The sequence below is a fragment of the Bos indicus x Bos taurus genome, chromosome 22, assembly GCF_003369695.1.
Source record: "Bos indicus x Bos taurus breed Angus x Brahman F1 hybrid chromosome 22, Bos_hybrid_MaternalHap_v2.0, whole genome shotgun sequence".
Taxonomy (NCBI): Eukaryota; Metazoa; Chordata; class Mammalia; order Artiodactyla; family Bovidae; genus Bos; species Bos indicus x Bos taurus.
Window position 1 is genome coordinate 17,449,579 of NC_040097.1, and position 27,127 is coordinate 17,476,705.

The 27,127-nt window shown below is 36.2% G+C and overlaps 1 protein-coding gene across 28 annotated transcripts in view; it reads left to right on the forward strand.

The window, feature by feature from the left end:
* The window catches only part of SLMAP (sarcolemma associated protein), a 151,238-nt gene that overhangs the window by 120,376 nt on the left and 3,735 nt on the right, over positions 1 to 27,127 (forward strand). For 15 of the 28 annotated variants that reach the window (XM_027523518.1, XM_027523516.1, XM_027523524.1 and 12 more), the window contains 9 exons: positions 2,016 to 2,075; positions 7,319 to 7,399; positions 7,694 to 7,753; positions 13,375 to 13,497; positions 14,515 to 14,589; positions 16,825 to 17,145; positions 17,554 to 17,671; positions 21,178 to 21,349; positions 25,255 to 25,389. In XM_027523518.1, the coding sequence (XP_027379319.1) occupies positions 2,016 to 2,075; positions 7,319 to 7,399; positions 7,694 to 7,753; positions 13,375 to 13,497; positions 14,515 to 14,589; positions 16,825 to 17,145; positions 17,554 to 17,671; positions 21,178 to 21,349; positions 25,255 to 25,389 (1,145 nt within the window). Of the gene's footprint in view, positions 1 to 2,015; positions 2,141 to 7,070; positions 7,173 to 7,318; positions 7,400 to 7,693; positions 7,754 to 13,374; positions 13,498 to 14,514; positions 14,590 to 16,824; positions 17,146 to 17,553; positions 17,672 to 21,177; positions 21,350 to 25,254; positions 25,390 to 27,127 lie in introns of those variants that run through there. The other 13 variants (XM_027523540.1, XM_027523532.1, XM_027523531.1 and 10 more) reach the window with 5 other exon arrangements.

Below are 27,127 nucleotides of genomic sequence, written 5' to 3' on the forward strand. Positions count from 1 at the left end.
AGTCTCTACCACGCATACTGAGGACCAAGGGTCTGACTGGCAGTAGACTTACCTTCCAATTTGAAGCTAGAAGACAGTGAAACGATTTTTTTTTAAAATTCTGAATGACAGGTTTTCCTGTGAAGTTGTGTATCTGTCAAACCATCAATCAAATGTGAGCATAGAACAGTAGCATTTTCAGAGGAGCAGAGTTACAAAGTTTTTACCTTCTATCCATCTCTTATCCAGAAATTATCAGAGGCAATGTTACACTAAAATAAAAGAGGAAGAGGAGGACTTTCCTGGTGGCACAGTGGACAATGCCTGTCAGTGCAGGGGACACAGGTTCAATCCCTGGTCTGAGAAGATTTCACATGCTTTGGAGCAGCTCAGGCCATGTGCCACAACTACTGAGCCCGAGTGCTGCAACTCCTGAAGCCTGTGTGCCTAGAGCCCATGTTCCACAAGAGAAGCCACCTCAGTGAGAAGCCCATGCACCGCCACTAGAGAGTGGCCCCCACTCTACAACTAGAGAAAGCCTGCACACAGTTAACAAAAGACCCAGTGCAACCAAAAATAAATAATCAGAAACAATATTTGGAATCTGGGAGCAAGGAATTCTGCATAGGATATAGCTCAGACTAGAGCAGGAAGGTGAAAGGACTAGGGGAAGGGAGAAACAGGAATATATGATAGATTGCCTGGTATGTTTGATGATATTGAGAGTTTTAGGGTTCTGTAAGAACTTGGGCTGTGTTTGAGATATATTTTTTAAAATTAGCAAACAAAAGAGGACATTATAAGTTCTAGAAACAATAAATGTTGTATAAGAAGAAAAATATAATTATGGCATATAACTCAGATGCAAATAATAGTCATAAATTCTGATTGCAGATGGACAAAATGTAACTCTTATTTAGAATATGAGAGCTTACTCATCTGTAAGAGATTATCAGTAAATAATGCCTAAAATGGAAAAGTTAAGAAGTAGCAATATATTACTTAGAAATGTGAATGTAAATACCAAAAGAAATAACTAAAAGTTAAAAGTTGTTGTCTGTGGGAAGTGATTTTTCAGGAATGGAATGGGGTAAAACAGAGGCTGAATAAAACATCCTACATTATGTATCTTGTAAGATTAATGCCTTTTGAAATTATCTAAATTTATGACTTTGTCTTTTCTTTTTATCAAGGAGGTAGGAGCAAACAGTGCCACACGCCACACAGAGCCTATATGAAATGAAAATTATGAGTGATCTCAGAGCTCTTTCAGTGGTTGGGTGATTGCTATAGACCAACTTGCAGTGGGTTGAAGGGGAGAAGAATAGAGAAATTATTTCAAATATTGTAAAAGTGTAAATTGAAGGAGACCAAGTGACATACATCATCAGATAATGGGATATACAGAATTACATGTATTATCCTCCTGACTGGAAAGGTAGAATATGAAAAATCAACTTTAAATAAATGATAAAGAAACTATATTATACAGAGAATGAATGCCCCATAAAATTTTTTTTAATTTATTTAAATAGTTAGCTCTTCTAAAATGATTCCTTTTACTGAAACATGTCATATAGACATCTCTGCTAAATTTTATCAATAGGGAAAAGTAAGCTGTTGGTATGATTTGTATTCTTTATCTAAATGAAATACCTTCCTGGAATTCCTTTATTTCAAGTTAATATTGTTGATTTAAAGAGTGTTGCTTTGTTTTTTCTGAGTCTTTTAAAAAGTGCAAGACTATTACAATAAGGTAAAAAAAAGATTTTTAATAATAAAATAAGGCGAAAATTAATGAAAACTGAAGGCAGATTGTTTCCTTACTCTCGGGTTTCTGCATTAACCGGATTCCTCTAGTACAGTTCAAGTTCTCTTAGTTCCCCCTTCCAGGTTCAAGTTTTTGTTCAAGCCTAGTCATGGGAGTAATGCTATCATCTTTAAATTTGGTCATGGAATGTGTTACACTGCCCTGCTCAGGGAAGTGCTTGCTGCTCAGTTTGGGCTTGGGTAGTAACGTTTATTTTCTTTGGCAGAGAAGCTGATCGTCGAGGGGCACCTAACCAAAGTAGTAGAAGAGACAAAGCTTTCAAAAGGTTCGTTTTCTGTGGGGTTTCTGTGGCATTTTTCTGTGGGTTTTGACAACTCTTGGATAATGAAGGTTAGTGTACATTTCCAAGGTCATAGCACTTTATCCATCAATTTATGTCTTATAGCTCACAATCCAGTAATAGTACCAGATAATAATATAAAACAGTTGGAGTTCTGTCTTAAGAAGGATATGTTCATTGGAAGGTTTCTTTTTAAATGGGTATATACATGTGGGGTTTTTTAAATCTTGGAATAGGTTTCATTAGCTACTAAAGATTTGTTGTGATCTCTGTCTCACTTCCAGCATTATTTTCAGCTTTGATCTAAAATTTTTAATCAAATAGAGTATAAATCTTGTTTGAAACAGATGAAAAATGTTTTCAGTTCTCTTTTTCTAGTTATTGTATGTTTAATATTTGTTATGATATTTAATATTATCTTAATTGCTGGCATCTCAGTTTGGTTTAAACAAAAGTGATTATGTAGAACCTTATATTTTGTGATGAATAGTCCTATAATTGCTTGAAGTAATTTATTCTGTTAATTATTTTCTATAAAAAAATTGTCAGACCTTAGAAAAGAAAAGTAAGTTTTAAAGCATCATGTTGTCAAGTCATTTTTATGTGTAGGGAAATTTGGCAAATAAATTTAGTGGAATATGTTCATTATTCCTTCTAGGACTTTTTATCAGGAGAACATGTCAGTATAAAATTTAAAACTAAATTCAAAATCATTTGGGTCAGTTAAAACAATGAATAATAAAAGGTTGCTGTACTCAGTTTCATTAATTCTGTTTTATGACAGTAACTGGATCCATTTGGCTTTTAAAAATATTTAAAAGGATAGTGTTATCCCAACTATCTGGTGGCTTCCATTTGGAACTTTGTGCACGGCACATGCCATATTTGGGGAAAGAATGCATAAAATATGCATCACTAATATTGTTCTGGCAAACAGGCATTGAGTTTCAGAACAGTGAACTATTTTTAGTACGTATGGCAATTTATTTCATCTTATTAAAGTGAGATGAGAACAGATTTTAAAATAGCTTTTACTTCACCAACTAAATACCTATTCAGATTAGTTGGTTAAATAGCCAACACTTTGATGTAATATAGCCTTAAAAAAATCAGTGTTGCTTTTAATTAAAGAAAAGTATCTTGCTACCTTTGTGCTTCTATTTAATGCATTATGAATTTGAATTTATTTCCTTGAAATAACATGATGTCATTATTGAAAAAGAAAATGTTATGATTTCCTTTTGAAATCTGGCTATAAAATATGTATTGAAAACTTTAAAGAGCATGCTTAACAATTTACTAGCGGTTTCACTTCTGAGTTTTTATCTTAAAAAGGAACAAATTGGACAGATGTACAAGGACGTTTGTATTGTTTAAAAGCAAAAAGAAAACATAAGCATCCAGTAATAAGGACATTTATTAAATAAGTTATAGCAAGTGTGTCCATGCAAGTGAATAGAATACATCCTTTAAGAATGGTAGTACAGAAAGTTCCCTGGCAGCCCAGTGTAAGGACTCAGCACTTTCACTGCCAGGGTCTGGGTTCAGTCCTTGGTTGGACAGCTAAGATTCTGCAAAGCCTAGTGGCACAACCGGAAAAAAAAAAGGGAAAGAATGAATGCTAATACAGATATAAGTTTTATATACCCAGAGATTTTTCTGTCAGCTCTCAGCATTTTACTGGCACTAACCACAGTTGGCATGCAGAGGTATATTAATCCCTGTAACAAACTAACATGGCTGAAATAAATTACATTTAAATGCTTTATATCTGGCTATAAAGTATTTTCTTTTGGATTTGGCTGGATTATTTTATTTTTTAAATACTTTCACTGGTGATGTTTTTAATAGAATTTTCTGCATTGAAAAATATCAATTGCTAGAAATTGCCAGTTACTAGTTGTTACAAATCTTGGTGGTATTAATGTTTCCTTCAGGTATTTCACCTAATGCAAAATGCAGTTGTAGGTTACCCATGCCTTCTATTTAAGCCCTGACTCAACTTGCAGTCATTTTATGTTTATGGTAGATTTGTTATGAAATTAAAAGACGCTTACTCCTTGGAAGGAAAGTTATGACCAACCTAGGTAGCATATTCAAAAGCAGAGACATTACTTTCCAACAAAGGTCAGTCTAGTCAAGGCTATGGTTTCCCAGTAGTCATGTATGGATGTGAGAGTTGGACTGTGAAGAAAGCTGAGTGCCAAAGAATTGATGCTTTTGAACTGTGGTGTTGGAGAAGACTCTTGAGAGTCCCTTGGACTTCAGGGAGATCCAACTAGTCCATTCTAAAGGAGATCAGTCCCGGGTGTTCTTTGGAAGGAATGATGCTAAAGCTGAAACTCCAGTACTTTGGCCACCTCATGCGAAGAGTTGACTCATTGGAAAAGACTTTGATGCTGGGAGGGATTGGGGGCAGGAGGAGAAGGGGACGCCAGAGGATGAGATGGCTGGATGGCATCACCGACTCAATGGACGTGAGTTTGAGTGAACTCTGGGAGTCGGTGATGGACAGGGAGGCCTGGCGTGCTGCAATTCATGGGGTCGCAAAGAATTAGACACGACTGAGTGACTGAACTGAACTGAACTGAAAGATGGCAGTAGAAAAAAAAGAATTTGTCAAACAGCGGATTTAATTTCAGGTTCTACCAGCCACTGGCTTTGTGCCCTTAGGCAATTTACTTTAGTACTTTAAACCTCAGTTTCCTCATTTATAAAATGGGATCAACAGTATATAACTTACAGGGTCTTGTGGAAATTTAATGGCATACTGTTTATAAAGCAGGAAGCACCTTTCTGTTAGCAAATGTTAGTTCTTCTCTCCCCCCTTGATTCTTGATCTTGCTCTCTTTGCAAATAATGGTTCCAGTGGTATAAGAACTGGCCTATGTTTGTTTTGCCCATCCATTGTTATGTCTGCTTGAAGATATAGTGAAAACAGTCACCTTATTGTAGACTTGCCAGTTTGGGAGTAGTTTGGTATTGATGTTGGTAGCTTTCCATTTACCCTTCTTATATATACTATCGCTATGCATTTTATTAAGTAAGTACTACAGAAAAAATCAACTGGTGCTGTGGTTCATGGGGTCGCAAAGAGTCAGACACAACTGAGCAACTGAACTGAACTGAATGAATTTTATTACAGGGAAGTTGGGTGCTGCTTCATAGCTGAAGAGTAGAGGTTTGAAATAGTAGAGTCTCTTGTCACTCATTTGTTGTGTCATATTCGTCTTGAATAGATTTGATTTGCCTCCATATAATAACTGTAGTGTCAAGACACAACAATGATGCCACAGGACTTGACTTGCAGTAAACTGTGTCTTTAATCATCTCTTTTTGGAGCACCTCCTACATACTGTGCCTTGTTTGGACTGAGGATATAGCAGTTAATAAAACAGACAAAGATTCCTGCACTCATGGAGCTTATATTCTACTAAGATCTTAATGGAAACCTCTAAGGCAATTTTAACTTCCTAGCTACTGTTCCAAATAGGAAATAAAAGTTGCTTGTAGGCCAGAAGAATATGTCTGAAAATACATTCCTCTTGGTTTACCTTGATACCTTGATGGTAAAATTGCCGAGAATATTAAAATTAGAAGTCTTTTTGTCTTTTCCGTTCTGTTCCGACAGAATGGTTTCTTTTCTTTCTATATATTGATAAGATGTATTCACCTCCCTTATTTGAGACTGTAACTTTGTGATCAAAACTAGTACATTCAGAACTGTCTAACTAGAACACACTGAATGCACATTAGAGGCCTCAGATTAGATTCCCATGGGCCTCAGCGGTCAGTGACTTCATGTCTAATCCAAGCTCACTGTCTCTCAGCAGCTGGTCTTTGATTAGAAATGGCAGTGAGAAAAGATGCAAAAGACCTCTTACAATCCATCACTCATTACACAAGTTAAGCCACAAATTTAGGCTATTCTTATATGGAATAGCCATAATATGTTATATTTCAATATTGTATTAATTATTTTGACAGTGATAGTTTCAGATATGTTTCTGACTACTTCTCAGATGAAAGATATCTCTTGATTTAGTTGATTATGAAAACAGTGTATATTCACTCTAATTTTTCACACAGTTTATTACAGTGTGAAGTTAGAAAGTAAATGTGCAACCCTACCTTCAGAAATGACCATTGTTATCTCTGTGGTATGTTCAGCTCTTTTCAGTCTAAACAGAGTCACATTATACATAACAGACTTTACTTTTACTTAATAGTAGTGAATCTATCTTGAACATTTTCCATTTGGTAATGAACAATGCTGCAGTGAACATCCTTATGGATATATACTATTGTTGCCTATTATTTCCTTAGGAAAAAGTACTAGAAATGGATATGCACATTTACGTTTTTGATACAGATTACCAAAAACAGTATAGTCCAGTGCATAACATTGTAAAAAGTAATTATATATCTACTGAATTTATAATCTCATTGAGGAAATAAGATATATGTATATACAGAGAATGCTATAAAACAACATGATTAATGATAGAAACATATGTCCCAGAGAAGATACAATAAAAAAGGAGCAACATGCTGGAGAAATGAAGACTTCCTTAGAAGTGATGGGCTTAAGCTATATCTTAGTATAGATTGAATAGGCCAAGTAGTGAGAATGGTCCTTAAGTTTAAGGAAATACCAATTTAAGCAAAGAATTTAAGGCTTGTGGTTCAGGTACTGTTGCGTTTTCTTTAGATATAAAAGGCTGTTAATGTTCTTTTTTCAGTGTTACTTTTAATTTTAAAAAATAATGGTAATTTTTTAAAGAGTTTTTGTTATGAGTATAAATATTACTAAGGCAACCTAACTAGTGTTTTTATATAATAGAATCATTTTCTTTCCTCATCTTCATACAATGTCCACATTGTCCTGGAAATTTTTGCTATATTTGTTGCAGTTCTCTGAATACTTTAGCAAAGCTTGCTTCATTTTTGTTTCCAGTTGGCCAGTGGACAGCCTTGAACAAAAGCCCCAGTCCTCTGCACAGCAGTCATGATCCACATTATAATTTAATCTGAACTCCGTGTAATAAGCAGCATTCCATTTGGGACTAGAGTGGTGAAGAAGTAAGAGCTTCAGTGACCTCAGTTAATTTTAAAAGTATTTTGCATACCAGTAGATTTAGAGCACGCATAGCCTGAAGCAGTTTTACTGATACAAGCTTTTTAATTGTAACATGATTCTACCTTTTGTTTTTTTTCCGACTTGTTAGAAAACCAGGCAAGAGCAAAGGAATCCGACTTGTCAGATACTCTGAGTCCAAGCAAGGAGAAAAGTAGCGACGACACTACAGGTGAGTTTTAACCTAAGGTTTATAACTCTGCAGATGTTATTGTTACTTATTGTTGCCTACCAAGCAGTTTAGGTATGCAGGTTGGTGTGGGTGGAGATTTCAAAATTTGTATTTGGGAAGGAAAAGCAGTGCTTCTATTTATCAAATGAGTCCCTTGATAATTTGGATAAATTTTAAAACTACTTACAATGATCCAAATATAATAGCTGTATAAGTTTCACTTACTTATTTTGAAAAGGATAGCTTGCTGATAGAGTTTACTGTTTATAATTCTCTTTTTTCCCCCCTCTGTAGACGCCCAAATGGATGATCAAGACCTAAATGAGCCCCTTGCGAAAGTGTCCCTATTAAAAGGTACCTTAACATGTTTTTATGACATTTAAACCAGGGCATTGGATTCACCCTTGCCACAAATTCAGTTCCAAGTATTACGTGATGTTTTGAGTTTTAGTTAGAAGAGTAAGATAGCTTGTCTACAGTAGCAGAAACTAAAATTTAAAATGTTGATGTTGGTGCTTAAATACTTTAAAGAAAAATGTTTAGATTGTAAAATAATTTGAGTCAATCAAAGTTATTTGTAGGGCAAAGCAGTAAGTGGTAGAATGTGAAATATAGCTGTGGGTTTTTTGTGTTTACCTTGATGTCTCTGACAGGAACTCTATCATTTTTAATGTAAATTAGAAAAAGTTAAAAATATTAACTTTCTTGAAAGAACTACCTATTTAAGTGCCTTAGGGTGTCTTTTTGATAAATCTGTGACTGCCAGCATTTAGTCTCTTTTATAATTGCTTTATTGTACACAAGAAAAGTTGACATATAAGTCCAGCTCAGTAGGTTAAGCATTTTAGTAGGTATGGACCAATACCAGGCAAGTCTCAGAAAACAGCAGCAAAAGCAGCCTGTGGAGGTTTCTTTGTATAGAAATGTTTTTGCATCTGGCTGGGCTCTTAAGGGATCGCCCAGTTCAGACCCTAGGTTTGGGATTATATAAAGGGAGCCTTGGGCTTCCCAGGTGGCACAGTGGTAAAGAATATACCTGCCAAAAAAAAAAAAAGATAAAAGAAAATTTAAAACAACAAAAAAGAATACACCTGCCAGTGCAGAAGCTGCAAGGGATGTGAGTTCAATCCGTGGATCAGGAAGATCCCTCGGAGGAGGAAATGACAACCCACTCCAGTAGTCTTCTCTGAAAAATTGTATGGACAGAGGAGCCTGGTGGGCTGCAGTCCATGGGGTCACAAAGAGTTGAACACGACTGAGTGACTGGATGCATGCATGTGCATAATGCTTTCACACACACACACACACACACACAGAAGCCTTGATTTCACTCTGCATGATTATGCTGCTCTCCTAGCACATAACAATTAGAATTGGAAGTGGTTAGCAACGAGGTTACCCAGATTCTCTAAGAATTCCTTGGTCTGGGCATCATGGCCTTCTGTTTTCTTCTCCCATGGATCCTGAAGCTGACATAGCTGTTTTGAGCCACCTTTGATTGAATTCCCTTACCAGGAGAAGTCCTGAAGATTACTGGTCCAGGGAACCAGTTGCCAACCTGCATTTAAGTATGATCATAGTTTCCCATATTCTTCCTGATCTATACTCTTCTCAGATGACCTCTAGTGTTTGAGACATGGCTTTTCTTTTCTTTTTTTTTTTTTTTTTGAGGAAAAAAGCAAACAGAAGTTTAAAATAAGGAAAGTGACAAATCTAGCCAAACCTTGAGAGTTGTAGACAGTAGCCCCTTTATTTTATTCAGTGAAACCCTATGCCTGGCTTCGTGAACTATTATCTTCAAATTTTATTATTTCCCTTTTTAAAAAACAGTCAATCTTTATTTAGAATTATACGCTATCTGTGTGTTAGTCATCCAGGATTAGGAAAGGCATCTAAAGTAGATTAAGCAGTCACCATGAGCTATAAATGAAATGATGAAACAGTAGTAATTTTCCTTGAAATATTATTTTCAGTCAACATATGTCACTTTTGAAAGAGAAATAAAGCTGTGGCTTGATCCACAGGTTTTTATGTACTTGAAATCATTTCCATAAAAAGGGTAAAAAGAAAACTGGAATTCAGACCCAGTAGTATCTAATGCAGTTTTGCTTCCTTTAGGGAGCCATGCCAGAGACCTCAGTGGTTTCAAAGTCTGATAAGACTGTCCTTGGCATTTGAGGAGTTTCTAGTCAAACTGGCAACAGAAGAGGTATAGATGATAAGCTGTTTCTCGTGGTTGTTGCCATTAGGAGTCAAAGAAAGGGAAAAGAATGTCCAGATTATATATTTGTTTCTTTTTGTTTATCTCAGAAGATGGGTAAGAAAGGCATTTCGTGGAAGATGTATCATTTGCAATGACTCTGAAAGTGTCATACCACAAAATAGCTGAACTTGAATCTCGTCAAGATTCTAGATTCAACTGCCAACTTGCAGGACATGTAAAGAACAAGGGACGTAGTGTAAATGATGTGGTAGACAATGTGATGTTTCTGGTTTGGCACATGTTGAACAGTACGGTTTTTTATAGGTCCTGGCTTGCCTGAAACCATTTATACCCATTGTCCCAGCATAATTATTAAAAGCTCTTCCTTCCAAGTTCACATGTGCCCCCAGTTTTGTATTGTCACCCTTGGAACCAGAAGCGGTTGGAGTGTAAGGCAGAAACTAGGACCAGAAAGTCATTTTCACTTAATTCTGTGACATTTATTGAAGCAGGAGATACAGAGATAAGACACATGAGAAGGCTACAGTCTTATGGGAGAAGGAGACATTTTGATAGAGTCATAAATGTTTTAGTAGGTGTGGTGGAAACTTTGGAGAGTGTAGCTAATTTCCTGGCTAGGGGCAGAGATGGGGTAGAGCAGTAGTCAGGATGGGCCTTCCAAATGAGTTGGTTAAAGGTAAGTAAGAGTACCCAAGAGTGAAAAGGGAGGCATACATTTCTTTAAAATAGTGCTGACATTTACAAATAGGACTGTTTAATATAGCAGTAACATTTACCAGTAGGAAAGTGTGGTACAGCACAGGCTGTGTTGGGCAAATGTGGAGAAAAATGACTGGGCCAGAAAGAAATGTTTGGGAATTCTCTGCATACGGATGGACTGTGATAGCAAGGGAAATTTATAGAGAAAGAAGAGCAATAGGAAGATCAAAGGAGCCAACAAAAAATCCAGTTGTCAAGAAGGGAGCCAGCTGGTCAGAAGGACTAGCAAAGTAAGAGGCTGCTCTTTGAGGTCCCCTAATCTACGACAGAGGAGGCAAGAATATACAATGGAGAAAAGACAGCTTCTTCAGTAACTAGAGCCGGGGAAACTGCACAGCTACCCAGAAAAGAATGAAATTAGAACACTCCCTAATACCACATACAAAAGTAAACTCAAAATGGATTGATGGCCTTAATGTAAGGCCAGACACTATAAAACTCTTAGAGGAAAAAAAAAAAAACTCTTAGAGGAAAACATAGGCAGGACACTCTTTGACATAAATCAGCAATATCTTTTTTGATCTACGTCCTAGAGTAATGAAAGTAAAAACAAAAACAAATGAGACCTAATTAAACTTAAAAGTTTTTGCACTATAAAGGAAACCATAAACATGACAAAAAGACAACCCTCACAGTGGGAAAAAGTAGTTTCCCACTGACAAGGGGTTAATCTCCAGAATATACAAACAGCTTATACAGCTCAATATCAAAAATAAATAAATAAACAATTTAAAAATGAGCAGAAAACCTAAATAGAAATTTCTTCAAAAAAGACATCCAGGTGGCCAACAAACACATGAAAAGATGCTCAACATCTCTATTAGAGAAATGTAAATCAAAACTACAGTGAGTTATCACCTCCCACAGTCAGAATGGCCATTGTTTAAAATCTACAAACAATAAATGCTGGAGAGGGTATAGAGAAAAGGGAACCCTCTTACATTTTTGGTGGGAATGTAATTTGATACAGCCACTCTGGAGAACACTGTGTGTGTGTGTGTGTGTGTGTGGTTAGTCACTAAGTCATGTCCAACTCTTTGTGTCCCTATGGATTGTTGCCCAGCAGGCTCCTCTGCCTGCCTGTTGTGAACAGGGCTGCAATGAACAGTGAGGTGCATATATCTTTTTGAATTATAAATCTCCATTTTTAGTTTTTTAAGGAGAACAGTATAGTGTTCCTTAAAAAACTAAAACTAGAACTACCATATGACCCATCAGTCCCACTCCGGGTCATATCCCTGGAGAAAACCATTATTCAAAAAGATACACACACCCCAGTGTTCATTGTAGCGCTGTTTACAATAGCCAGGACATGGAAGCAAGCTAAATGTTCATCAGCAAAAGAGTGAATAAAGGAGATGTGGTACATATGTACAATAGAATATTACTCAGCCATAAAAAAGAGTGAAATAATGCCATTTGCAGCAACGTGAATGGGCCTAGAGATTATCATTTTAAGCAAAGTAAGTCAGAACGAGAAAGACGAATACCATCTCACTTATATGTGGAATCTGAAATACAGCACAAATGAACATATCTATGAAACAGAAACAGACTCACATAGAGAAGAGACTTGTAGTTACCAAGGGGGAGGTGGAGTGGGGAAGGGAAGGATCAAGGGTTTGGGATTGATCGATGCAAGCTATTATATATAGGATGGATAAATAACGGTGTCCTGCTGGGTAGCACAGGGAACTATAATCAATATCCAGTGATAAACCATAATGGAAAAAATAGGAAAAAGAATATTTGTATAATTGAGTCAGTTTGGTATACACAGAAATTAACACAACATTGTAAATGAACTTATAAAAAAAGATAAAGGCATCATGACACTTCCTATTTAATACTCCTAAAAAATAAGGATGTTATCCTGTATAATGACAAATCCAGAAGTGGGCAGCTAGAACCTGGGCAGACTTCCATATATGATGCTGAAAGAGAAATTTTGTAGTTGCTATGATAATGCATCTGCCACTGGAAAAAATCTCTCTTGCTTTTCCTCCACCCTTACCATGACTTTTCAAAGGAAGAATTGATAGACTGGCTAAAGTAGATGAACCTAGAGTTAGAATTTTTGACAGGGAGAAGATATGAGGATGAAAACACGTGTTTATAATATCTGAGACCTATTGTGTTTATATCATGAAATTTTATTTTTCTTTTCTGATGGATTGAAGTTGTTACGCCTGAGCTATTGTAAACCAAAGTAATAGTCGAATAATAGAATAGTAATAGTAAAATAATAGAATATACTAGAAGAGTATGGCCTACCTGATGATGCATTTATTTCAGGCAGGGTTCAGTAGTAGAAAGTTTTAATACAGTGAAAGACGAGCGGAGTGACTAGAGAGAAAAGAGGGAGGGAGCTTATTTGAGATGTAATGCTGGTTCTGATGTATTTTGATAAAATCACCAAGTTACATTATTTAATAATTAAGAAAATATTTACTTGTTATGTACGTGACATTGAGGAAACAGTGATGACAGAGTAAGCACAGTGGAGCTTTCAGCTTAGTTTTTATTTTGTATTCCACAACTGGGGAAATCATGCTAAAATGTTTTTTCTTGAGGAAAAGTTTCTTTCTGTTTTTCCATTTCCAGTTATGTTGCAAGTGAAAAATTTCTGACCTGTTATCAAGGAATTTCAAAATTGAATAAGAATAGCATTATGCCCATATTACTAAATATCAAGCCTTGCATAAGTTCTGCATAAGCCTTACATAAGTGAAACATAATTTATTATATACTAGTATATGTTTTATAGTACCATTGCCATTAATTACTAAATATATATTTAATTGTATTTATGTTCTTTCTCCAGGGTAAAATGACTAAAATGCTTAATATAATATGCTTCTAAATTTTATTAAACTTAGTTGTGCTGTGTTGTTAACTATGCATGTCTAAACATGAGAAAGATTGCTAATCTTTGGTTGTAGAGATTATATCATACTAACTCTTGCTTTTAAAATAAACATATTTTTGTCAGATGACTTGCAGGGTGCACAGTCAGAAATTGAGGCAAAACAAGAAATTCAGCATCTTCGCAAGGAATTGATTGAAGCCCAGGAACTAGCTAGAGCAAGTAAACAAAAATGCTTTGAACTTCAAGGTGAGATAAAGATTACTTTGACTCTTCAGGGGATGTGAAAGCAACAAGATATTACTGAATGGCCCCAAGTCCAGAGGCATGGTTATCCTCTTCCAAATCCATGACTTTACTAGATATGTGATCTTGGAACTTTACTTATCCTCTCTGAGCTTATGATTCAGATCAGTTAAGTAGAGACAGTTATAGTGGTATGACTTTCTTCTGAAGATCAAGAAGGACCTGTTAGAATGAAAGATTTTAAGAGTTAATTACATATTAAGTACAATAGAAGGAAAAAAACATAGAAATATTAATTTCTAAGTTTTAATTATACCTAATATTAGCTACTCAACATAAGATAAGGGACATTTATATTCCCTGCAGTTTTACAGTGTGTTCTAAAGTAAATGAGAGGAGCCAGGCAAAGTTAAGGTAGAGAATCTTCAAATGTCCCAACCACTTTTTATTCTAGTAGCTTACTTAATTATACAGTCATAGGCCAGTTGAAGTCAGTGCTGTCCCTAGAGCTAACCTTTTTGTATCATTCACAGTAGTTATCTAGTTGCAGTCGATTAGTACCTTACAAAGTCTTAGAATCCTCATGTTCTCTAAAATGGCCTTCCTCACCAGAAGGAAGATTTGTATCCAACAGGGAACCGTGGACTTCCTGTCAGTAAGTACTTACTATGTACTTGACAGTGAACATAAGGATTCTAAGTCTGGTTTTCAAATTTAAGCTCACAATGTTGATTAACAGCTGTCAAGAAGGCTTCTAAAGTAAAAAACAGCATATATTATCTCAGCCATATAAGATGTAGAAAACTCCTATTCAGTTGATACATTTATTACTTACTTACTACTGTTTTGTGCTCCTAAAAATCTTTAAACTACCTGATTGCTAATACTGCTAATACTTACTGCCTAACTTTTGTTTCCTTCCGTGAGCTTTAGGAGAGAGTTTCTTAGGATTTTCCAGTTGCTCAATTCTGAATATTTTCATTAAATCACAAAATTAGACATACTGTACTTTACTTCTAGCTCTTTTGGAAGAAGAAAGAAAAGCCTATCGAAATCAAGTCGAGGAATCCAGTAAACAAATACAGGTTCTTCAAGGTATGGAACACTTCAGGGCTATTTGGGATTGTTACTGTTTGTTTGTTTGTTTGTAGTAATTCAAAAGAAATGGAAAGTAAGAATGCAAAGGGCTCCCATTTTTCATGGCTTTGATTCTTCTGTAGAATCTGAGACTGTAACTGGCTCTTGGTGGCCTTTTCTTTTTTTTTTAGAGGGGATTCCCTAGTACTGCAATAGTACTTCCCACTTGGAGTGGGGAGAACAAGAGTGAAGATATGAATTTGTAAGACTGTCATTTTCTGGGTTACATAGTGACTTACTATAGAGGAGGCCTTCAGACAGGATATCAGTTTGAGTCGGTCGGTGCATCAGCACTTTTAGCTTGTTGGTGATATTATTTCTAATGCTCCTAGCACACTTGTGTTGCAACAAAAATTGTTTACTGCGTGGAATATAACAGTGGTCCCTGCACTACCTTCATTGGCAAAGGCTGCTTTTCATACCCATCATTTTGCTCTTTGTGTGGGCTGTCACAGAGTCTTTACAGAAACGACCTGAAAGACACCTGTCTGTCCAGGGTTTTCTTTGAAGCAGAGCTTCTGGTACTTTGAGGCTATAATTGTGAGATGCTTCAGGAGATGTCTTTCCCATGCCATTGTAAAATCCCTAAAGTAAAATTAATTTGCCTTCATCGTCAGAGAAGGAACCAATGTTATTTTAAAATATTTGTTTTAGTGGCAGGGTAGAAAGAAATTAAATAGACAGGTAACCCCTGCTGAGATGAAATGGGGAGTCAATGTGAAACCTAGGGTATTTGCTCTAAAATGCCCAGAGAAAAACCAGTCTTTTGGGTTTTTGTTTCTTCTTTTTGAGTCGGACATTTCAGTTATTTTAAAAATGTAATTGTATTATGGTCAAACAAGAATTTCTGGGGTAGCTGGGTAGATGAATTTTTAAATTCATGAGAGTTCTTCACAGTTTTATTACAGTTTAATGCTATTATCCATTAGTTTACATAAATCTGACTTGTATCTATATTTCCATCCTGTATTGTGTATGGACAGTTATCCCTGAAGGTTCATGTAGTGGTGCCTCTTGTGGTAAAGCTGCCTTACGTGAGCATCATTGAGTGCCCCCTAGTGCCAGCATGTATATTTCATGATTTTATCCACAAATCCATGGTCATGTAATCCCTGGCCATCGTGCCCTTCCAGACTTTGAGGTTGTTAACCTCTTACTGCTTCCCACAAACTTAAATGGTCTAGTATTTAATGTCTATTTATGAGGCAACCTCTTCCTCCCCAAGCCTGAAATCCTCTTATTTTAATTGTTCTTTTCTACCTAACAAATTTTTTTATACTTATAATTTTCTTGTGTTATAGTAACCAAGACCAGTATTCTAGTTCTGAACCCAGTATGATTTTATACAGATTGTTTCCAGTTCACATCAACAAGACCAGAGCTTTAAAAAATATACCTCTGACTGGGCAGTATTCAGTAACTTTTATTAATTCATTAATTCAACTGATAATCCTTGGTTCTTTACTCTTCTAGTCTTGAGGATAGTATACATGAGATGTACAGTGTAGTGAAAAAGATGAACAATAAGCAAATAAGTATATAGTGTGACATCCAATAAGAGCAGAGTAAAGGACTAGAGAATGACAGTGGACTATTTTTAGATAAGCCATGAGAGAAAACTTCTTTAAGGAATTGACAATTCAACAGAAAATTGAGTTAAGAATATCAAAGGTTTTATTAATGTTTGCCATCTAACCAAGTAGTTCTATGTTTATGAATTCACCCTTATGGGGGGAAAAATCAAGATTGCGTTATATTGTCATGAGTAATTAAAAACAGCATAATATATCTGAAATAAAGGATTAGTGAAGAAAGTTAATATAGCTATTTTGTCGTTAAAAAATATTTATCACCCACAGCATAGAGAGCACTGTATTTATTATGATTGCTCCCAATTTTTGTTTTTATATATGTATAAATGCTTAGAAAAAAATCTGGGAAAATAAGTACCAAATGTTAGAAGTAATTTTCTCTGTGTGGGAGAAATAAAGATCACTTTGAGCTTTTTTCCTCTCTTTATGTTTCTGTATTTTGATGTTTCATGCATTAAACATGGATTGCTCGTACAGTTTAATCAAAAGCAACAAACGCTCTGACAGCCTGGGCTGTGCAGTAACTACAGTCCCATATGGACTGTTCTTTTATTCCTGATTACTTGAACTAAGAAAATGATGAGTAACTATACTTTTGTAGCCCAACTACAGAGGTTACACATCAATATTGAGAATCTCCGGGAGGAGAAGGACAGTGAAATCGCAAGTACTCGAGATGAATTGCTTAGTGCCCGAGATGAAATTTTACTCCTTCATCAAGCGGCAGAAAAGGCTGCCTCTGAGCGGGACACTGACATTGCTTCTTTACAAGAAGAGCTTAAGAAAGTGCGAGCTGAGCTTGAGCGGTGGCGGAAAGCAGCATCTGAATATGAGAAAGAAATCATGAGTTTGCAAAATAGCTTTCAGCTTCGGTGTCAACAATGCGAGGACCAGCAGAGGGAAGAAGCAACCAGGCTGCAAGGTGAGAAATGTCCTTTACGTAAAGCTGTTAATGCTTGACACTGATAACTTCCTAACTTGTACTGAATAACACAGTCAGGCTAATTTTCTCTTCCATAACGATTGATTGTATAAAAGCAATGTTTTTATATTGGGGCTATATACATTCTTCACATCTATAAGCTCTACAGTGAATTGAAAAAATTTGCAATTTTACATTTATTTATTTAAATACTATTAAGAATTATTTGTCTTGTAAAAGTGAAGTGGGGAAAAAAAATATTACTCAAGTTCAGGGTGATGAGAACTTTGCTGAGGCATAACTGCAAAGTAACAGAAATCAAGGAAAAGCCATATAAAATCTTTGTTTTTTAAGGGGGAAAAATAGTTACGTTTCTGTATTAACAAATGTGTTTTGGGACTATTTTAGGTGAACTAGAGAAGTTGAGAAAGGAATGGAATGTATTGGATACCGAATGCCGTTCTCTAAAAAAGGAAAATGTTTTGCTATCTTCAGAACTGCAGCGGCAAGAAAAAGAACTGCACAAGTATGCACGAACTCTTATTTAGGTTCAAAATATTTCTGTATCTTAGATTTTCATCTAAATTTAATTTAGTTTTGATATTGAAATATCTTTTGGAACAAAATATTCAGCCAGACTCTTTTCTGGCTACTTGGTAGGTTAACCCCACTAAGTGAGTACTGAAGCCCTTTTTTTCTGGCACCACCTCTATGTCCTTTCCTTTGGGTGTACTCATGGAATACAGATTCATTAAATGCCCCTTCCCACCCCCATTCCCGAAAGCTCTAAACAAACAAGCAGCAAATGATCTATGATTAAATTCACCTTTAAGCTAAATGATAATAAATTTCAAATACAAATTTGTTTTTTTCTTTCATGCCAGTGATCCCTTCTGTTTATAAGGTTCATCAGAAGATGACTGTGATAAAATAATTGATATTATTGAAAGACACAGAATCAGCTTTTCCTTATCAAACAGGGATATGTAAAAAATAATAAGATATAAGATCAAAAAATCTCTAAAACCAATTAAATCTGTCATAATATCTAGTACCCTACAGGCAAACCAATGAATGCAATAGATTTGTTTAAGCAAATTTAGTAGAGAGTCTTGTTTTCTTACCAACACTTATTGTATAGTTTAACATTTATTTCTTCCTTTAAAATTTGACCCATTTTGATTCCATATTTTTTATTTAAGCTGTGTTTACATTCTAATTCAGAATATGAAGCTGCAAGTGTTAGTCACTCAGTCGTGTCCAAATCTTTGCAACCCCATGGACTGTAACCTGCCAGGCTCCTCTGTTCATGGAATTCTCCAGGCAAGAATATTGGAGTGGGTAGTCATTCAGCCATTCCCTTCTCGAGGGGATCTTTCCAACCCAGGAATCGAACCCAGGTCTCCTGCACTGCAGTCAGATTCTTTACTGTCTGAGCCACTAGGGAAGCCCAAATATGAAGGTAGTACATGTTTATTGTTGAAGCCATTCTTTAAACTGTCTCCCTCCCCTCAGTACACCAAAAATGTGAGTCATTACTCTCTTGTTAGCCTTGTGCTTATACTCCTGAAGAGTATTAAGGTTAGCAAAAATTCAGTGATCAAGCTCAGTTCTCATAGAAAATAAGCTTTAGGGAAAAATGAATCAGAAAATAGCGTTCCTCATTAATTCTTATGAAAACAAAGACAGTTGCAATATTGGTTATATATTAAAAAAATCAAGAACTAATTGAAGGAGCAAGATGTACTGACTTATTCTGTAAAACTCCTTCCTATACTGTTATGAGCTCAGTATCAGTATCTTTTTTTTTTTTTTTTTTTTAATATCAGTGTTGTTAAAGCACTTTTTTCCCTTCCAGTGTCTTACCATTCCATAATCTTTTCTATGGGTATTCCTCTTTGAATGTTTAGAGTTAATTAACAATAGAGAATAAAACAGATGTTTGTTTTTAACATAAAAGTTTGTAAAAGCAATTTCAAAATATGAATAGGACAAAATAATGGCCCAAAATACAAACAGACAAATAAATGGATGCACTCACAGACACATACACACACATATGTTTATGTGTATTTAATATCAATTGGTCATCAGTTGACAGAACATGTGGGCAAATTATTTGGTATAAAATGTGTGTAAGATGATACAGACACTCAGGTTCTTCCTATTTGGAATACATTTGGATCTTGGTGAATCCATTTAGTTTGGTATTCTATCAAGCAAGAAATATTGATATTTGATTACCAGTATTGAGTATCTTAAATTATTCTTCTTTTGGAATATTTGATATTTTAAAGATTCAGACTCGATCCCTTATTTTTGAGATATGATAAATTGAAATCTAGCAGATTATTAAATGCTATTTTTAAAATTACTTCCAAGTTTTGTTTAAATGTTGAAAAGCAATCCTACAAATTCCTTATGAGTTAGAAGCATATGATTTTAAAATATTAGGCTCCAGACTGTTGGAATATCAGTGGTCAAGTTATCTGTCTAAACTCACATAAACTATTTAAGACATTAATTCTGCTTTTTAAACTTTTTGATTTAATAGTTCTCTTAATTTATTTGTTAAGCCACCCCAGCATTTGAGTAGTATTTAGAAGCTAGTCTTTCTTTACAGTGTCTTACATGCTGTTTAGTTCCTAGCTATATTCCCCTAACAACATCATGCTCACACCTAGTATCTGCCTAGCATCCAATCAGCATGAGATTTATTCTCTATAGTACTTCAGGTACAGTATTGAGTCTGAGACTTATGATCTATCCTGAGAGGCATATAACTTTGATTCTCAAAAACCTTATCTCCTTTAGCTATTTCTGTTGTAGATGGGAACCAAATTCTTTTAACACAGCTACAGTGTACAGGTCTTTTCTTCTTTGTTGTCCATGATGTAGAAGGAATTGAACAAAGAATTTACATTTTTTTGTTTTTTGTGTTTTTTTTTTTTAATTTACTTTTAATTGGAGGATAATTGCTTTACAGAGTTGTGTAGGCTTCTGCCGTACATCAACATGAATCAGCTACAAGTATACATGTGTTCCCTCCCTCTTGAACCTCCTTCCCATCTCCTACCCCATCCCACCCCTCTAGGTCATCACGGAGCACTGAGCTGAGCTTCCTATACTTTATAGCAGCTTTCCACTAGCTATCTGTTTTACATATGGTAATGTATATATTTCAGTGCTCCTCTCTCCATTTGTCCCACCTTCTCCTTCCCCCGCTGTGTCCATAAATCTGTTCCGTATGAACAGAATTTCTATTGAGGCTTGTCAAGAGGTTTTCATAGTGCGTAAATGTGATTTTTTTTTTTTTTTTTAACATCAAATTGTAACAGTAATCACAGGATTTAAGCTGGAAAACAGCCTCAGAAATTCCTGAGTTCAATCTTCTTGTTTGGCCAAGGAGGAGGCTCTCCTTGTGTATTTGTGTCTGTGCAAACAGCGCCTGGCACAGATCAGAGAGGCCAGGAAAGGCTCACTCAGAGAATGGAATGGTACCAGTGAACTGACTTGCTCAGCATCCCACAGCTAAATAGTGGCAGATCTGAGGTCTACATCTCAACCGTCCCAGTTCTTGGTTTTGTGTTTTCCTCTGATTTTGGTATCTTCTCATTTCAGTAGGTTTATCTTTAGTTAAAGTTGGAAGTGGCTCCTAAACTTTTAAGTTTCTGCTCGCCATCCTATCTGTCAAGTACTTGAAGAAACTAGTTGAAATATGTTTTCTTTTCATGTAGAAGACCTACATATAATGTGTATGACCAAATATACAGCCACCTTCTACTTCTTTTTTTATAATTTCAACCTTTGCATGTATTTGATTATCTGAAAATAAGAAACAGCTTTAAACTCTCATTGTTTTCGTGTTTTAATGCTTTTTTACTTCTTGAAAATATCATTCTTTTTTTTTCCCCCACACTTTTCTTTTCTCTTCTGAAATCCATTCCATCCAGCCTAGTAAAATATAAAAGAAATTGAACTTCCTGCTGTGTCTGGTTTCTGCATGAATAATTGTCAATATTTCTGTTGCAGTTCTCAGAAGCAGAGTTTAGAGCTTACCAGTGATCTCAGCATCCTGCAGGTGACCAGGAAAGAGCTTGAAAATCAAGTGGGATCCTTAAAAGAACAGCATCTTCGGGATTCAGCTGATTTAAAAACTCTTCTCAGTAAGGCTGAAAACCAAGCAAAGGATGTACAGAAAGAGGTAAAGCGAAAAGACATTATGAGCCCAATTATGGTTGGACTTAAAGCCAAAAGCAAATCAGATATTCATGCTAGTTAGAAATAAAGGGAAGCATTACCTGCCACAGAGTTGATACTGGATGTATCTCTGCCTGGTGATTTGTTAGCTATGTATTATGGTCCAAATGTAGAGAATTTATCAGTGAGGTTTGGCTCAAAATATAAATATACAAACTTACATTAAAAGGTTTTCTCTACCAGTTAGTTGACCTTTGTACCAGATTACTCAGTTCATTGTTTATCTTTCCAGACAGTATCACATTTAATTTAGGGGACTTTGGAAAAGTAAATTGGGGCCACCCCATAATGCTATCCAAACCCCTCAGGTGAAACTGGCCTGAAAAGTTGCTTATGAAAAAACTCAGCTCATACCCAGTCAGCCAAACTCATGTTCTGTGGCCTTTTCCTTTCTTTCCCCCCATCTCTTTTTTCCCTTCTTCACAAATAGGCATGCTCACTTTTCATGTCATTTTGCGTAAAATCTCAACTTTGGTGACTTTAAAAAAACAAGTCATACTTAAAATAGTGAGGGTTGGTGTTGGAGCCGCCTCCCCACACACATGGGCATGGTCGAGGTTGACCATGGGGCAGTAAGAGCTGCAGTCAGTCCTCTTGGCCTAATACTACTGCCTGCATTGACTTGTGGCCAGCTAGGGGGTGGAGAAGTCTGTTTCATTTCCACCTACCTGGCAGGGCTCACCCCGGTTGTAGACCCTCTTAAATGAAGGATTGGTTTTAAACAGAAGGAACTTGAAGACAACTCTTTTGTCTTCAATAACAAGTTTCCCCCAGATTGTTTTAGAAGATCTGTTTAATCAATGTAGTTTTTCTTTGCAATTTTCTTCTCTCCTTATAGTATCCTGAATCTGGAAATGATTATTGTTCTTCTGTCTTCATGTTTGTTCCTAAAGGAAAAAAAAACAACACAAAACTGTAACATTTTTTATTTACATGTGGCCATATTGATTTTGTAATATGTTCATTTTTATCTTCTTGCTAAGGATATGTGTTTTTGGAGAAATCTCATTTTATTTGGTTGGAACACAAATTCTGTGCCAAAGTAAATATCCTAGTATTTAATACTGTAAGCACTTTGTGTCCTTCCAGTCCACATGCCATAATTCTTTCAAAATCTGGGAAGAATGCTGTGGTTGGAAGATAAATCTATTGTATGTTATTCTGAATGCATTAGCCATTTTGTTGCATTGCTTGTTTGCCTGTTCTTGGTCACTGAGCGATCAGTGCAGAATGCTTTGACTGTTCCCACAAATGGCAGTGGCATGTTGTCACAGCATCTAAATTGTCGATAGCCTCTGGATTGCATTAAATGCAGCACATTTAAAACTACGTCTGATCTTGTCAATATGTTTCTCTTCTATTTTCTTGTTCAGTGTTTTCATTGTGAAATGATGTGTAGTCATCATGCTCCTTTGTAATGTAAAATTGCTTTTCTTTCCGTTTGTCCTGATGTCAACTCTTGGATACTAGTCTGTAACTACAATGTTCTTAAATGAGATTCTTCTGTCTGTGTAATCCACTGCAAATGAATTATGACCTTTTATTAATGCACATATATTCCCTTTCAGCATTTCCGCTTTTTCTCCTTTCTCTCATAGAATTATACTTAATGTGCACAGTATAATGATTCTGTATTTCAGCACTGTCACAAGCTAAAATATCACAAACTGAGCAAGCCCAGATATGATTATTTTTAAGAAGAACCAAAGGTGTTGGTAATATTGTGTGATACTTCCATCTTATCTTAATCAGACCTGAGCTCGTTTCTCACCTCTGAGTTAGAAAGCAAGATGGAGCAAAATGATATCCAAGGGAGATGTGAAACTAAGGCTGTAGAAGATGACCTTTGTTTTGACAGCTAAATCTTAAATATGTGGCAGCTTTTTTTTTTGAACATTTAACAAAAAGTACGTGAGAAAAGTAAAATTTAATTCTCAATATTTAGAGAAAAATAATGATATACCGTCTTAATATTTGAATTAAGAAAGCATCTGTATATTTTGATTTAGTAGGAATATCTGTAATTTAAGAAACATTGAGCACCCAAGTCCACCCTGCAAAGACTGACTCAGGAAAGTTGTGTAGCTTCACCATCTAACCCTGGGGCCAGAGTCCTTCCCACCCCCTCTCACAAGCTGAAGGTAAACAGCAGGATCTTCCTGACTAAGCTGCCTTCCTGTCTTTCTCCACAACTTCTGGAATGGAGAAATGATGAAGTGCTTTGGTGTACAGGGCAGGCTGGATGTAGGAATGGTGGAAAAGGAAAGTAAGGGAAAATGTGGATCAGCAAAGCACTTTTCACTTAGTCACTTTAGGAATCAGATCATTGAGAATTGATTATGTTCTAAGAGCCTTGGTGCAGAGACTAGTCTAGGTACACTGAATTTGTTTTGGCAGCCTGCCGGTAACCTTCTGCCATCTGGAAGGAAGTACATAGACCCCACAAACTAAAAAAAAAAAACAACCTGTCATAAAATCCATGAATCTTACTCCTTAAGTTTGTTCTCTGGCATACAACCCAAACTTTTTCTGGGAATGTGGTTAGGCAACAGGGAGTTCCTTTCATATTTTACCTCCCTCTCTGTACCCGTGTCTTTCTTCCTGCTGTGGTGAATTTGCTGCTGACCCTAAGCCCCTGCCTGCACTACTTCTGACTAATGTTTTTCCACATTTGCATCTATAATATTTATCTTTGGAGTGCATAATGATGAGTGCCTAATATATCCCTCCAAGGTGTTTGCATTATTCAGAAGCACCATATAAAGGTGCACCTTCATTGAGAAATTCCTAGGATACAGCCAGAAAGGAACTGGAGACTTTTCAGCCTCGTGGGCTATGTTTAGGGAAGAGGAGAAATCTTTCTAGTATGCCAGACATGTGGTATATTTATTTTATATTCAGCCCTTGTCTGTCTGCCTGCCTCCTAAAACTTTCAGAAATGACAGAGTGGGGCAGTGGAGGCTGAGACAAAGGCACAGCCAGCAGCAGAACAGTGTTTGCTCTTTGCCGGAGAGCTCAGCTTGCATGGAAGATGCAATATCTCGAAGTGGAACCAGTCTCGAATTCCTGCCTCCTGGGGCATTTAATGTAGGGGCAAACCATCCTCCTTTTTACCTTGATGTCACCCGTGTTCAAGGGCTAGATTGCCTGTCCAAACTTTATTTTATATACAGTGAACTGTTTTCCAGAGCAGAAGGTGGCGTGTTTCACTAAAGAAAAATAGCAGCAGCAGATTTTCTTAAGTTATTTTTCATTGATGCTTCTAAGTCTTAAGTCAAGAGAGAGATATGTCCCAGTCAGTTACCTTAGATAATATTTCTCTGCTTCATTTGCCTAGACATTCCTTATCCAGAACACTTTAATACACAGTGATGCTGGGTAAAGGGAGGTCTAAGGAGAATTAAAAGTTATTACTTCAAGACTAAAATAACTTGGCTGACATTACTTACCAGGATATAAACTCAGACTTCCGAAACTTGCCATTTAATTAGGCTATGGAGGTTTCTCTTCACTTGCTTTCCTTTTGCTCAGTTTGGAATTTTACTTTGCTCCTCTAACTCACTTAGTGGAAAAAGTGACACCTTATATTAGAAACACATGATACAATGGTGACTTCTCTTAATTTTTTTTTTTTTAAACTCCAAGGCCAGAAAAGTCTTACATAGAATCAAGTTAACATTAAAGGCTTCTTATTATCAGTGCAAATGATCCTTATCCTCCTTATAACAAAAACGCTTGACTGTGGTGGTGCAGGTGACTAAACAGGGTCTGGTATTTAAACCTGACTAAACACATAACTTCATACCCATTTTAAGTTGAGTCTGCACACTCTTTTTTCTTTGCCTTTAGTATGAAAAGACACAGACTGTACTCTCAGAACTGAAGTTGAAGTTTGAAATGACTGAGCAGGAAAAACAATCAATCACAGATGAGCTCAAACAATGTAAAGACAACCTGAAGCTGCTCCGAGAGAAAGGAAATAATGTAAGTCTTTGCAAACTTGGCTTAGCTTTGATTGAGAGGCAGGCGAGAGCCCTGAAGCTGATTTTTCAGAAGACTTATAACTGATTTGAGAAACTAAGACCTATAGTACACATGAACCAAGATTTTCATTATGAAATTCCATAATGGAATCATTGTGCTGTCAAATTTTTGAGTAAGAATTTGCCCCTTTAGCCTGTACCCCAAAAAAAGCCTAAGGACTACCTGAAGGAAGAGCCTTGTTTGCAAAAAAAAAAAAAATTTACCTAAGAACTGCCAGCTTTTCCTAGATAAATCTGAAGTTCTGTCACTAAGCTTCATCTAGCTCTTGTTTTCCCCCCTCTGGGAAACAAAGCACTGTACTACCAGGGACCCACTGAAGAAAGGGTAATGCATGGTGACTCCTTACCATTTGATTGTATCAAAAAATGGAGACTTAATGATGGTTTTCATTTTATACTAATCATGTTCTGAGGCACATTCCTAAAAAGCTTAGTGGCTTCTGGGCCTCTTATAAACATTTGGAAGTATTAGTGAGTTTCTGTAGGGCTGTGTGTGAGTGAGTATGTGTTTGTGTGTGTGTATGCAGTTAGAACATTGTGGTATAAGTTGAGTTTAACAATATTAATTTGTATTTCATTTGCTAGAAAGGCAGATGGTCTTTTGAAAGATGTTATACTAAATAAATGTCGTGTTACACGTTTTAGTGATCATTGCCTTTGTGGGCCCTAACTGATGGATGTTCAGTGTGGTTGATTGTGCTCTGACTGATTTCAAACCCCTGTCATGGCTTGGACACAGCAGTGGGTGTGAGTCACACACTTCCCATGGAGGAAGGCACTCTGCTTTAACTTGCAGCACAAGTACCAAAGAGTACTGTTGCATGGCCATCCAGTTGTAGTCACACTCAGAATGCTTATGAGTTGTGCCCAACTGTCCTTTGCTTAAAGAAAGGTTTAGTTTAAAATAAATAAAGACTTGTTGCTCAGGTGGAAGCCTTTCAGAAATTGATGAATTGGTTATGGAGGCTTTATGATAAGCAAAAATGGATTGCATTTATTGTAAAAATGTCAGTTACAGAACTCTTCTGAAATCAGATCATAATGGTTTGGTTACTTCTCTCTCTTATGTTAATTCATCTCTCTCTGATGTTGGAATTTCAGTCTACCTTCTACTAAATTAACCTGTGAAGACATCTAGCATAATCAGAATGGATCCCTCTGTATGATTTAGAACCTTTTTGAAAGTAGCCTTGCTATTAATATTTACAGTTCTACAAGTAATTTACTTTAAGGGTAAATTTCCTCTATTTTTATATTAGAGTTATGGTAATTAAATATTACTCTATAATAACACTCATTGTAGTAATTCCCTTCCAGTTTTAAAAAAAATTTACTGGGAATTCCCTGGCTGTCCAGTGGTTAGGATTCCATGCTTCCACTGCACGGGGCACAAGTTCAGTCCTTGGGCAGGGAACTAAGATCCCACATGCCACAAGGCACGGCCAAAATAATAATAATAGTAAAATAAAAGTTAAAAATTACTTCTTAAAAAAAAACAATACTTCTGTTCTGGTAATGTAACTGAAAGCCCTGAGGCTCAACTGCCTGTCTTTATATACTAAATGCTTCTCATACAGTGTGTCAGATCTCTTGCTTGAGTTAGGAACTGTGTATCACAGAGCATTTATTTTTAAGCTTGAAAGCAGTACTGTCTCAAGCAAAAGAGTTCAGGTTTAAAA